Source organism: Streptopelia decaocto, assembly GCF_964273445.1.
Source record: "Streptopelia decaocto genome assembly, chromosome: 6".
In the NCBI taxonomy this organism is placed as follows: domain Eukaryota; kingdom Metazoa; phylum Chordata; class Aves; order Columbiformes; family Columbidae; genus Streptopelia; species Streptopelia decaocto.
In genome coordinates this window covers 48226064-48239883 of record NC_138660.1, presented here as the reverse complement: position 1 = coordinate 48239883, position 13820 = coordinate 48226064, and the positions used below count along the sequence as shown (strand labels likewise).

The window sequence follows — 13820 nt, the reverse complement described above, 5'->3', positions numbered from 1 at the left end:
AATTGGATGAACAGTGTGTAATGGTAAATTACTTATGACAGATGTCTTCATACTCTTTGGCATATCCCCCCACCAAACGTCAGAACAATTGGTTCACCCTATGAAAATGCTCTTGATCCTTTTATGCAGTAGTAGCAGTTGAACTCTTTAGTAGAACTGGTTTCTGTATATGCACTATAAGGAAGAAAGCCCTCAGACTGTGCACACAAGGTGCACCAAGTGACATTACCCACTGAGTTTTCATGACCAAAAATAAACTCACTCAAATGCTTGTGGAAGCATTACATTCCATCAGGCTACTCCTTCCACTTTACTTGGATCAGACAATCAGAACAAAATGTCTGTCTTCAGAGAGTATTTCACAGGTCTTATTCCACTGAAGCATCAAGTTAAAAGCCTGAGATCATCACCATAGGTTACTATTAAGATACCTCAGCGGGTCTTGGATTGGGAATTTACTAAATAAATGGCGTTTGAATTTTGCACTTAAATACCATGCTAAAAAGAGCTAATATTATTAATATAATTCTACACTCTAGCTAGCTATCTATCTCCTCAAAGCCTTGCTAAGTAACATATCTAGATGTGTATAGATTTTTAAATGCCTTCCTTATCAATAAATATTGCCTAATATTTAATGCACCTGGAACCCATTAGCTTATATTCGTGCTTAGCATAAGTACAACTACTATACACGAACTGCAACATACAAGAAAAGCTCTTAGTATTTGCAATTCACTTTTTAGTGACTGGAGGCATTACTTTTCCTCCCTTTTTCATATGAAAAATGCTTACATAAAATGCAAATTATGCTGCGCAATAATTTTGTGTTTCCTTGAGTGTTGCCAAGATTAGTTGTGTATTAAAGCAGCCACTTTCCCAAAGTGTGGACAGCTGGATCCTGCAAGGAAGTCATCATTCTGTGTTAGCCAAGACAACTAAGGGGGGTTTAATACCATCTATGTTCTGTAGAATGACATCATTGTAAGAACAAAGATGCACTGTTAAAAATATATGCAAGAGGGAAGACAAACCTTAAAGACAGATTCATCCAGACACCTCACTTTAATAACTTTCTTTACCATTTTGGCAACAATTAAAGGCAGAAATGGTTAAGACATAAGTTGTTCTTTTTTCCCCAAAGATGAAAACTCTTGCTGTTTGAATAGAAATATTACATACCAGCAAAATACCAACACAAGCAATCTGCAAGCAGGGAGATACTAACCAGATTCTTATCCACAAATAGTAGTACCTAATCCTAGACTAAAGAGCATTTTTCAGTTGAATTATCTGTATGGATATAGGATTAGCTACATTTAGGCTTTGAATCCCCATGAAATATTTACCAACAAAATATGGTTTAATCATGTTGTATACAAGTGCTCTTACATTCAGTGAGACCTTGCTGAGAGGTAACAAAGACTCAGTAGGGCACATAAACAAATGACAGAGTTCTCTTAGGCAAAAATTCATTTAAAAACTCATCTACACAATATAGAAACAGGCATAAATAGAACATATATTAAATTAATCCAAGGATAAGAACAAAATAGGATACTTATTGTGGTTATATTCTTTTCCCAGGAAGTGGGGAACTAATGTAGGTAACCTAGGTTAAAAATACTAGGTTAAAATTTAACATCAGCAATTGTTACCTAGCCAATATAACTTATCCTGAGAAGGGGCAAAGACTGATTTTTGGATTGTCTATTAATTCTGATCATGGTAAGGAGTAGGATTACAACAGCATTCACTCACTGGAATCTGAAATACCACATGATGGTAACTGAACCCCAGCAATAAAGCCAACTGAATTGCAGGAACAGCCCAACCTCAATTTTCAAGTGGGTTTGTTTACAACGTATGTAAACATTAACTGGATACTATAGGATATTACATATTGGAATTTCACACTTTTATTTTAAGTGTGTGAACTAGAAATCCAGACTTCTACAGAGCCTCTGGAGTATCTAAATATCTAAATGGTTTCAGTGAGATGCCATTGCCTGTACAATAAAGCTAAGTCAGATGTTTAGCGAGCAAGAACACAGATCAGCTGGAAAAAGAGAAGCACCAGCCTTTCAGCTATATTTAGATAGTAAGAGCCACAGAAGCAAAACACGTGTTCTCATCCCTCCACCCCAACCTCTTCCCAAAAGAAATGTGTACGTTCTGGTGATTTTACTGGACTGCAGAAGAAAAGTGAGTCCAAATGATTCGGTCAGTTTAAACCACTCCAATCTATATTTAAAAAGTTACATGGGAAGAACAATCCTGAATTAATACATCATCATCAACTAGGTCACTTACTCTCTAAAAATGGCTCTCTACAGCCCTTGTGAAGCAGCTGCTTTTATAAACAAAGCTGTGATTTTAGAGACCTACTTATCTAACACACATTCAGTCTGATCTGTCATACGTGGCTGAGCAAGGGGTGCTGAAACCTAATGGGTTAGAGTTTGGTATTTACACTTTAGGTATGTAACTTTTTCAACTTAATATTAGCAAGAAATTAAAAAAAATACAGCACATAATTTCTGAATTATGTTTTTGCAATGTAAAGTTATTAATAGTAAATTAGATCATTATAGCATCAAAATTGAACAAAATTAGGATCTATGGTCCAGGGCACAAAATTCACCACAGAAAACAGTCCCAGGCCCTAAAGTAGGGTCTGATGTTGGATATACAGAAGACAGAAACAGGTGGGGAGGGAGAAACAAATGCAGTACAGTGGGAGCAAGATCAACTTCAAAGTGTGGATGGTCAATCAAAAGAAGGTTAAAGCAGAGAACTAAGGAGAGGGCAGCCTGCATGCAAGAAAAGTGGTGGCAGGTGTTGGAAAAAATGGGATGGAACAAAATGTCCATTAGCAGAGGACATCTGAGGCAGGACAGAGCTGAGGAGTGGGGGTGGAGGGGAGGTAACCCATCAACTACAGTTTTCTCTGATTTCCTTGTTTCTGCAATTCTACCCAGGGGTTTTCTCCCTGAAGTTTCGCACCTAAACCTCAGGCTTCCTCAGAATTCACGTGAACGAACCACCTTCCCCCTGCACAGTTACGGAGCTGTGTGACTGTACATATCCCTAATGTCCTGTCAAAACAAGGCTTAGCTTTTTTCTCTCACATAGTAATTTCAATCATCTTATCTGCCAACACACTTATTCAGCAAAATAACTGTCAATGAGATAAAATCCAGACTCTGTGTGAATACTACGATAATTAGTTTGTTTCTTCCCTTCATGCTTTTACTTACCAACTTAAAAGTCAATGTTTTCAAGGCCTTTGGATCATCTACTATCTTCTGTAAGTTAGCAGCAACTGTAAAATAAAGTATGAAAAAAATACAGTTTACAGAAAATTGCATTCAACATTACATTAAGCCTCATTTTGAATCTTCTACTTAATTCTACACACATACATGTCCGTAAATTACCCTCTGAATCATTTAATCACTCTCTAGCTGTTTGCAAGTCAGAGTCCTGCCTCCTTTCTTTTGCAGTCACTGATACTTTGTGACTATGTAAACTGATTCAAGGGAAAAATCTGCCTGAAAACCAAAAGACAGAAAAAAATAACCCTACTATTTTTCAGCTTAGTCTATTCCATAAACAATTAACAATCAGACAAATGCAAGCACAGGGAAAATGGGAGAATCACACAGCCAAGGATAAGCTGATGGTTGTCGTGTTTTACATCATGTTTCTGCTATAGCCAGGGCCACTATCAGCTCAAGTTTCTAGGACAAGCTTGAGCCTGCTCTTCCCCGTTTCTCCTGGCTTTATGTGTCTGTTTCTGTCCTTTCTTTGGGCTGCCATTAGCACCCACACAGACTCATGGTGATCTATTACAGCTCACTACCAAAAGAAAACTGAGTAAAAATAATAAATAATAACATATAAGCTGATCTTCAAACTACTCTCTCAGTAAACATGACCAAGATTTGTGATGTATCAGCAATAAACGGTTTAACCGGATCTACAGACCCGAGTGTCCAGCAAAGGAAGCTGTATGCCACAACCGAGGTAGCAGGAAGGGGATAATTTACTCCTTGAAAACAGAGGTGGTAGGAATATAATAAACTTTTTTTTCTATCAAAACACCCAACTCACACTTTTAATTGGTCTATTTTTACAATACTGCTACCATTAATCTTGACCAAAAAATTGTCTGCTTTCAGCTTTGTATCTTTACTAAACTTGCTTCCCAGCTTTGCACAGTCCTAGATCCCGAGCTAACTCGGACCGAACCACTGAGAGCCTCTGCTCAAAACTGACTTTCGAGCAAAAGATGTCATCACCAGGACATCAGCACGAGATAAAGACTCTGCACTTAGCAGAGCTGTTTAGACAAGATTTTTAAAAGGAAATAAACAGATATTAAGTGGAAGACATTTCTTAGTACACTGAGTAGGTAAGTACCATAAAGCAGAGAAGCAAGAAACCAGATGTTCCCCATAAATAATACTTTCCACAGACTTCATAAGGTGAAGATATAGAGCAAACACTTGCATGTTCAATGTCCTACTGTTAAAAACTCAGGTTCCTACTTCTTCCATCTTCTAACATCATTAGGATAAAATTTTCACTCATACCATGCCTGATCATATATGATTCACTGTGTAGTTATAGAAATTCACCTCACAAGGGGAAGTACAGTGTTTGGCAAGGGAATTTAGAGAAGAATTAGGCCAATATACGACTGTTAAATGTAAATTACATTTTTGAGGGTCTCATTTTCTTTATACCACTGAAATAGCACAAAGGACTGTTTATACACCTGTAAAAAATTTGACCGTAGATGAAAGGCTGTCTGAAACTAAAAACAAGCCCTAAAGGCAACCATAAGGTACATTTTGTAGAGAACACTTTTTCAGAAAGGAAAAGATTAACCTTCACAGTTAAATGAACTCAACTCCTGGCACTACGACAAAAAGTTTTTCTGTTTTTCATGCTTCATTTTTCACAATCTTCTTTATTTTAATCATTACAAAGAGTTTTTATTTGAATCACACAATTCACTTTCACAATCAACAGGTCAATTTTATTGCAATACCTCCTACCTGATAAAATACATGCAAATACAGATAATGCTTTTCATTACAATTAATAATTAGAACCTCATACACAGTCAAAAAGGAGTGTTCAGCCGCATAGCTCCTGAAGCCAGAATAGAATAGCTTCAATTTTTTATGTCTTAAAAAAAAAAAAAAAAAAAAATCTATAAAATACAATCATATACTCAAGAGCAGTATTAACTGGCTTCACTGAAATGGAGACATGGTGATACAAAACCACATTGGAGCTGGGTCCTAATCCAATGGTTTCTAACTTCACCTATTACAAAAATGTTACAAAAGGATGAGCTTAAAATGCATGTTCCTCTTCAAGGGGGGCAGCCTTTCATTTAATGTTGAGCAGCTGTAGAACCACTAAGGCAAGTCCACAAGCCGCTTGGCTGTTCCTCCTGAATGCAAGAACTTCCAGCTGCCCTTAGGCAGTTCCTGGCGAAGTTTTATTCCTGCACTTGCAAACAGCAGCCCATTATCAGCAGCATTTTAATGAACTACCACACAGCAGAAAGCAGCACTAAGGACTTCACAAGTAGCATCAAATCTTAATATCCCTAACGTTCCTGCTGACTTTTCCCCACAGAAGAAATTAAATTTTTCAAAGCAAAAATAGCAAAAGATAAACTCGCAATATATGTAAATAGCTAACCTTTTTTTTTTTTTTTTAATTAGTTAAACACCGTAACAGAAAGGAGTGACACCATTCTTCAAGAAAACAGCTTTTCTAAGAACAGTGCTTATTAAAAGGCTACAGGGGACAGTTTTATTTGTTCACTTGTCTTCACTTTTAATAGGAATACAAGCCAAAAACTTTTAGATATAAAATGCTAGAGAAACATCTGAAGCAAGCATATGAAATATGCTTTATTTTTGCTTAGCTGATGAGCCATAACTAGAGTGGGACATGTTTAATCAAACAGAAGATTAGGAGGATTTAAGGGAGTAATGCCAGATGTTTTCAGGCTACGCTTGAAAATGAGAAAGCAGACCTGCAAAGAGTCCATAATTTTAGAATGCAAGTTTACATAAAAAATAGTGACACCTGCAGTTTTCTACAGAGAGATCTTTTCAATTTCAATTATACGCATTTAACATTTTTCAAGTAAAACTCGCATTTCACCTGTGACTTTTGGTACTCTGTGTTTTACACTTTCTGGTCTTTACAGGATGGCAATAAAAACGATTTTGCGAAACACTGTCATTAATCCCATTCAATCAAGCCACTGTGAATGCAAATCCCCCCAAAGGCCTGCTCTTTTTGCAACATTTGAAAGCGTAAGTAATTAACATCAACCAAGATGTGCATGTAATTACCTAGCAAACCCAAACAGTCATGTTGGTATCTTCTTCATTTTTCCAAGACCTTTTGTTTTGCTAGGGCCAACAATTAGAGGCAACTGTCTGAATTTGGATACGTAATTGTGCATTTCAGGAAACTACTTAAAATGTGCTTTTTTTTTTTTTTTAGGGATGAGCCATTCATTACCCTTTTGCCTTAGTGCAAGCCAGAGGTTCTAGGACCTCAGTCAGTACATAGCATGGGGCACATCTCTCTGCACTTGAACACCCTGAAGATCTGGTAACTGGAATCTTTTGGGGCCTGATATAGTGAGCTAGGAAAACCAGCAGTAACCCATGAACGGCAGGTGCCCATGGCATCTCTGGTTTAGTTAACTTCCATTAGGAATACTAACAGAGCCTGCAGCATGGGCAGCAGAAGCCATCCAAGCAGTCTGGAGTCCTTCCAGAAAGCCAGCCTGCAGTGCCTGCCAGTTACGTCTCCAGAAAGTTTGGGGATCCCATCTTAACCACAGTACAGACATCCTCTAGAGTGGAATACTCACCCTACTTTAAATGCAATTCCATTAACCTATCAGTTGTATTAAATATAACCGACGTAACCACTCTTATGAATATACTTCTGCAAATTTAGGGCTATTACTAAACATACACAGTTTGGACCCCTAAGTATGCAAAGTCTCTTGAAAGACACTGAGAAATTCATGTAGACAACATATGCTCACATCAGTAAACAACGTTCTTAGATGCAAGCAGTTGATACTGCTCTTCAGCCCTACTCAGGATTCCTGACCGCATCAGGCAAGAAAGAAAAACAACTACTTTTAAATGGAACTGCTATTAGGCTTTTACATCTCCCCCAGCTGCTAAATTTAGGCTCTTTTCATCAAGGTGAATGATTTAGTAGGTCAAGACTCCCTAACCCTCCTAGTACAGTTTACGTACAAAGATTTAATTTGGCTTAAATTCAGAAAATGAGCCTAAAGTTTCTAAATGTAGATAAGCCTCACTACCTCTAAAAAAACTAAGGAGGAAAAAAAAATCCCACTCTCACCATCTCTCCTCTCCCTCCCAACAATTCTTCTATTGCAAGTCAGCAAACAAAGTTAATTTAATACAGTAATGGTCTCCGTCAAGTGAAAAGGAGTTTCACATCAGGAGTTTCTAGAGAGGCAGGAATCGTTCTCTCCACTGATACTTAAATTATTTGGAGAAGTGGAGAGCGTTGTAAAATATATGTCTCTGGATTCTACTTTACACCTTATCTCTAAGTTAAGTATACTACATTTCCTATTGACAAAGCCATTTTTCTTTGAAGTACTCTGAAGTCATGCCTTGGGTGTTGTACTTCTGAAATCCATAGGAGATTAGTTTGCCTGAAAGCAGCACTAATTGACAATTTCAAATCCTCTTGGGAATTGACTGTTTCTACATGGCCTGGATATACTAGACTCAACTTTATTTTGCAGAGTGTTTTCTCAAGATGTTATGGCTGTGCTCCCATAAAAGTCACAAGAAGAAACATGAACAAGATAACTGCAGGAAAAAATTAAGTGGTGATGGAAAAAGCTTTGCCAGCAGTAACCTCAAGTAAATAGAGTATACTTCAAATCATGCCTTGGAGCAAAAGCCCTTCCAACGCTAGCAGCAGTTAGCACAATAGGCTTTTTGTTGTTTACAACAATAAATGAGGTGCCGTCCTGCTTTCTTCAGAAGGCTTCTGAAGGACAGATAATCAGCCCCTGCACCACAAATCATCCCAGGTTCTTTTGCAGGTTTTAGGCAGTGACAAATGGTTGTGCCACTCCGTCATAATGAGTGTCTGGACTTGCAAAACATGCAATAGGATAAAAGGTCAAACCCAGCATCTAAATATACACAACACAGGCTGCTAATTGCAGACATAATAAATTAAAAAACCCTACATAACTAGAGTCCTCTGGCATGAATACTGATGTAGCACATACTACAAATCACTCTTTGCTATATGACAGTTTTGGCCAACCACATCGGTTATAATTTTTAAATAAGTGATCAGTATAAGCTGAGGAAACAGAACAAAATGGCCATCTTCAAGCTCACAACTAAATAGAAGAGACTAACCATACTTTGGGCACTCTCAAATAACTGTTTTGCTCCTGTGATACAACAAAACTCTGCCTGGTTATTTAAAATTCTTAACACAGCATGAAACCTAACACTAATGGCTTCTGAATAGGGAAAACTTCTGGAAAAGTTAAAATTAATGAGACAGTAAATAAAGCTATATGAAGTACAGTAGAACTATTTCCAGCACAATGCCGACCCAGCCAACTGAGCCGGAGCCATCTGGTATAAAACCAGACTCAAGCAGAATCTAAAGCTTGAGATTATATTTCTGGGGTGCTCTCAAATGAATAATGATTCATCTGGTTTTCCATTCTGTAAAGAGTGGATGGGGAACCTCTGACAGTATGCTTACGTTCAATAGTTTGCAAAGCTACTGAATCCTAAAATTCAGATGTGAGGAAAGGGAAAACATTATTCAGGCACAAAATTACTGTCACAAAAAAACCCTGGAATATTATGAGCTCTGGGAAAATGAAAAGTATTTTTAATAAGTGAAAAGTGATATAATTTTTATATAGTCCAAAACTCAATCTGTAAGAAACAGCCACCTTCAACTGTTCCTTACGTCATCAATGGTATTCCTGTTAGAGGCCAAACCCAAAGCTCAACAGATTTATTGGATTTCCTGCTGATTGTTTCAAACATCACCTCTTCCCCAACTGTAGGCAGATATTTTGCCATTGTTATCTGATACATGGAGTTCTACATAATTAACTGTCTTGGGAGTCTACTGATTTGATGATTAATGCTGTATTCTCCTGTGTGGGTCTTAGGAAGCAGGATGCCCAAGTGACAGGGAATACTTTTCAGTGGAATTTATCACTCCAGAAAATTCAGCTGCCGGTAAGGCTTTCCTCCAAAGGGCTGAATTTATTATGCACGCTCTTGAGGCAGTTTCACATATTGCAAGAGGTTCATTGCAATATATACATTCATTCATATTTCATACTGCACAGTGGTTTTCACGCATTTTCAAGTTCATAACAAAATCAAAACTAAGTTTTAAACCCTAGCTAGCAGAGGGTTATAGTATATTGTGCAAATAATTAAAGCAATCAACCTTTAGAGATTTTAGTAACAATTCCTCCAGATCTCTGACTGTCTTATTATTATCTAATAGTTCACAAACTGTGTGCATGAAAGATTAAAAGGCTTTCCAAAGAGAGGTCAAAAAGGTCTTTTAAGTGCAGCATGATTCCATTAGTTCACCCGTGCAGGATGCTAGTCATAAAATTCCTTTTGTTTTTGTTGCTTGAGAACAGTTGGATGGAAATATTAAAGCGTTTTGAGATCTGTGACAGCTAACTAACAAGTGTTTATCGCTAGCGGACTGCAAGGAGCTAGACATGATTCTTATAAGAAAGAAATAAAAGAAAATGGAAAGATCAACAGCAAGCCTAGCTTCTCTTCTGAGGAAGCTATTGGACACTGACAAGGCAGAAACATGAAAAACATTTAGAAATGTATTATTTATGAAGAGGCTGTCATTAGGATTTTATCAAAGGGAGATTAAGGCTCGCAAATTTGCCTGAATTCTCAAAGCACATTGCTGAATCAGTAGAGATAGATGAAGACAGTGGAAACTATCTCCATTTCAATATTTGATACTTTAATATCCAACAGCTTGATTTGCAGCCTCACAATCAGAAGACACAGCTTGAAGAGGGCAGCTACAGGACAACAAGGGGCCAAAGCATTTCTCCCTTAAAGGAAGACCAGCAGACTGGAAAAGGTCTCCACAGCATCTTTATGAACAGGACAACCACTTCACAGTGCAATTCCCACCACTTATAGTAATTATTAAAACCATTTGAGCCCTGTGGTTCATACGGGTTCTGAGCCCCAATACTGTAAACACGGTAAGCCCAGGAGTGTATACACTGCTTCATGTGTGTATGAACTACCAGGCTGAGGAAGAACTGTGCCAGATAAAACCGTCCTCATCCCTCAAAGACTGGCCCAATGCACAGCAAAAGTAAAGCAAGCAGGCAAACAATACTTCAAATTATGCACACAATACTCATAGGTGCAGGTTGTGTCACCCCTAGTGAGTACTAAAATCTGTGGCAATTTAACTTAGGTATTTGTTCTATACGGACAACCAAGGTTTAGGCTAGTTCACATCTTTTCACACATTTTTAAGGACATTAACTAGTAGTTTGGCAGCAAAGTATCTTGCTCCAAGATAGGATGGGAGGGAAATAAAAGTGGGACTGAAGCTTTAACAAATAACCAGTTATGCAATGTTATTCAGTAGTGGAACAGGCAAAGGCATGGAAGAGGCATCAGAGACACATGTCTCTGATTGACCTCTACAGACAAATTCAAATATTTATCCTTTCTCAAACTGAAAAAAAAAGAGTTTACAGAATAATAGTAGACCTCAAATGTTTTCACATTAAGATCAAGTAACATGGGGTATTAATATCCAGGGGTCACAGACAAAAACTGGAAAACTGAGGACTGAGAAAGATACAAGATTTCCTTTTTCTTTAGGTAGCTGATGGAAAAATCCTCACCCAACATGAGCAATAGATTTTATGAAACAGGAGCTCTGTATAAAAATGGAAAATGAAATAAGTTAGTGCTAGAAATCTACCTATTTCAATTCCAAAACCACATCACTGAGCTCCCAAATTCTCAATCATTTAGTAAGGATATCTGATCCAAGGTAATGTTTTATTTTTTACAATCTGTGAGAAGAGACAAAAAACAAAAAGAAACAAACCCCCCTGAAATTGTGATAACTGCTTTTATTGATTGAATTAAAATATTAATATAACTGGCAAATTGTACATTATTTTCCCAGAAACTTATGAAAAAATAGAAGGTGGATATTTCAGATTGATTCCGCCCCCCCCCCCCCGCCGAACATGTGAAGAACATTTAGACAAACCACCACAAATTTAAAACAAAGTGTTATGAAAATGTAAGTAGAATGCATCTGGATACGTAAATGCTTATCTATTTCAGAGCTTGATTTTGCATGTGTTTAATGGGGTAGACTATCCAGGAAGATGAGGGAGGAATATACACAGATTTCATTATTTCCCCTTCATTTTGAGAAAATAATTTTTATGATCCTGAGTATTCTAAACCTTAGTCTAGTCTCAAATGAATGTTTAAAGTAAAAATCTAGACCTGCTGCCCAACGTTGTTAGTAGTGATATTTAACAAGCCTGAGACATTACAGTAAATTGTGCTCATAAATTCGCTATATAAAAGAATGAATCAGAGTACAAGGTTAAAAAAATTGTTTGCCACTGACTGAACGTAGAAAGCAAGTGGTAGCTTTCAGACAAAGGTTTTGACAACAGTTTGATAGCCACCAAGATATTGAAGCCAGCACTAACAAATGCCTTCATCATGCTGGATTAGAGTTGAAATGTAGGTCTATGCAGAAATAAGGCAGGTCACATTCTGCTATGCATATTATTCTTCAGTAATCTCCTCTCCCCATCAGATCTTCACAACTCTTCCTGTCCCAAGTTCTGCTATGAATTATAGATATTGTTCTGACAAAACTATTAACAAGATGAAATAGCAGCAAAGCTACTTCAATACCTTATATGTGAAACTTGAAACAAGGAAAAATATATTTAGAAAAGACTCCCTGATGTGCAGGAGTCAGGTTTTGAAATAGACTACCTCTAGTTTGAAGAACCTCAATAAATCCTTATTTTGACATACTAACCACTTGCAGAGAAGTTAATGCCAAGGAAACAAATACCAGCAACTAAATTACTATTGAAAAGAGGAACATTACTCACATTGCTGTCTTTGCAATTTCTGATTCAAACTCACAGTTCTCTCCCCCCCTTATTTTTAAACTGGAACAGAAAGACTTCAAAACAACAATTCAGGCCTATGCAGGCAGGGAACACACCTCAGGCCACATCAGGCGAAACCCAAACTAATCCCACCAATTAACAGACAGATTTATTCCTCATTTACACAGTTAAGTAGGAACTGGTGGAGTACACACCCAAAAAAGGAACTTTCTTTGAATGCAACTGCTAATTCCATGGGTTTGGTTTGTGGTGGTTTTTTTTGCTTGTTTTGTTATTGTTGCTTTTTTTTTTTTTTCCATAAAGCAACTCAAAATTTATATTCATCATGGCTACAAGACAAACACATTTACTATGATACGTGAATACGTATATATATGTAGAGAATAATTTGCATGCTTGGAGAATTTCTTACATCATATATTTATAGTTCTGACACAACCCCCGTTACAGCAGCAGCGATTATTCACCTAACACAATAATTTTTTTTCACCTTGAGGTTACCTCTACGTTTCTACCACAATGAAAGTTCAGCAAGGTGGCAACTTGCATGAAACCAGCCAGTTTCACACCATGTACTTTCTCAAGTGCACCTTTTCTGTACAACACATATAGTTTAAATAACTTTGAAAGCACAATTCAGATGCAAAGCTTGATTACCAGAGGGCGTACCTCAAGCTCCCAGAAGTCCCAGCAGTCTAGTCACTGTGAGTCACCCTTCAATGTGTTAGCTCTAAATGAGCCAGATGTGTTGAAACATGTAAGTCTTAGTTAAACCTCAGGGATTTTAGAAATATTCTCCTATCTGTAATGCATGTGCATATCTTACTCAAGAGATATGGAGTTATGTGTGCACATTGAAGGCACAAGAGTTTCTACAAAATATCTTAAAATACAGTCAGGTTTTCATTAAATCTGTAAGTTTCCTTTCTGGATAATACAGTAAAGAGCAATCACAAAGTATTTAGTCTATAATTTGAAACTAATTGTTAGGGTCTATAAGGGCATCTTCTCATTAGAAAGTTTATGGGTACACCGAACTGTGGAACATACAAAAACATAATACTTATCTAAAAAAAAGCTCTTTTGCTCAGTTTGAACCACAAGAAGAAACAGACAAGAAAAACAACAACAAACCAAACAAAACCCAAACCAAAACAACAACAAAACCACATTGTGACAAATTCCTTCAAAGATTACAAAAATCAGTGCATCTTAGATTATTACTGATACTAAATGACAAACCTATGCCACCTTCAAATGGTAGCACTACCCAGGTCACCTACCCTTAGCAACATTACCGCTCTTTGAAGACATAAATTAGTGCAACATCTTTTCTACCCGTGCAGCACTATCCCATTTTCTGATTACAGTGAGATGATAAGCTGGCATTAGTTGAACAAAAGGCATAATTTATTTCATTTTCAAAGACAATTAATCTAGCAAGACAGCAAAGTAAACTAGTTATAAGCAAACACAGAGCAAAACCAAGGAAAGCAAAAGGATATTCACTGTGTAACTTTGTATTTTCTATGGATTGGATTATCAG

At 37.2% G+C, this 13820-nt stretch overlaps 1 protein-coding gene across 1 annotated transcript in view; it reads right to left on the bottom strand.

The window, feature by feature from the left end:
* The window catches only part of STK39 (serine/threonine kinase 39), a 102540-nt gene that overhangs the window by 2226 nt on the left and 86494 nt on the right, over positions 1 to 13820 (bottom strand). The window contains exon 16 of the mRNA XM_082055655.1: positions 3261 to 3325. Coding sequence (XP_081911781.1) covers positions 3261 to 3325 — 65 coding nt within the window. The remainder of the gene's footprint in view (positions 1 to 3260; positions 3326 to 13820) is intronic.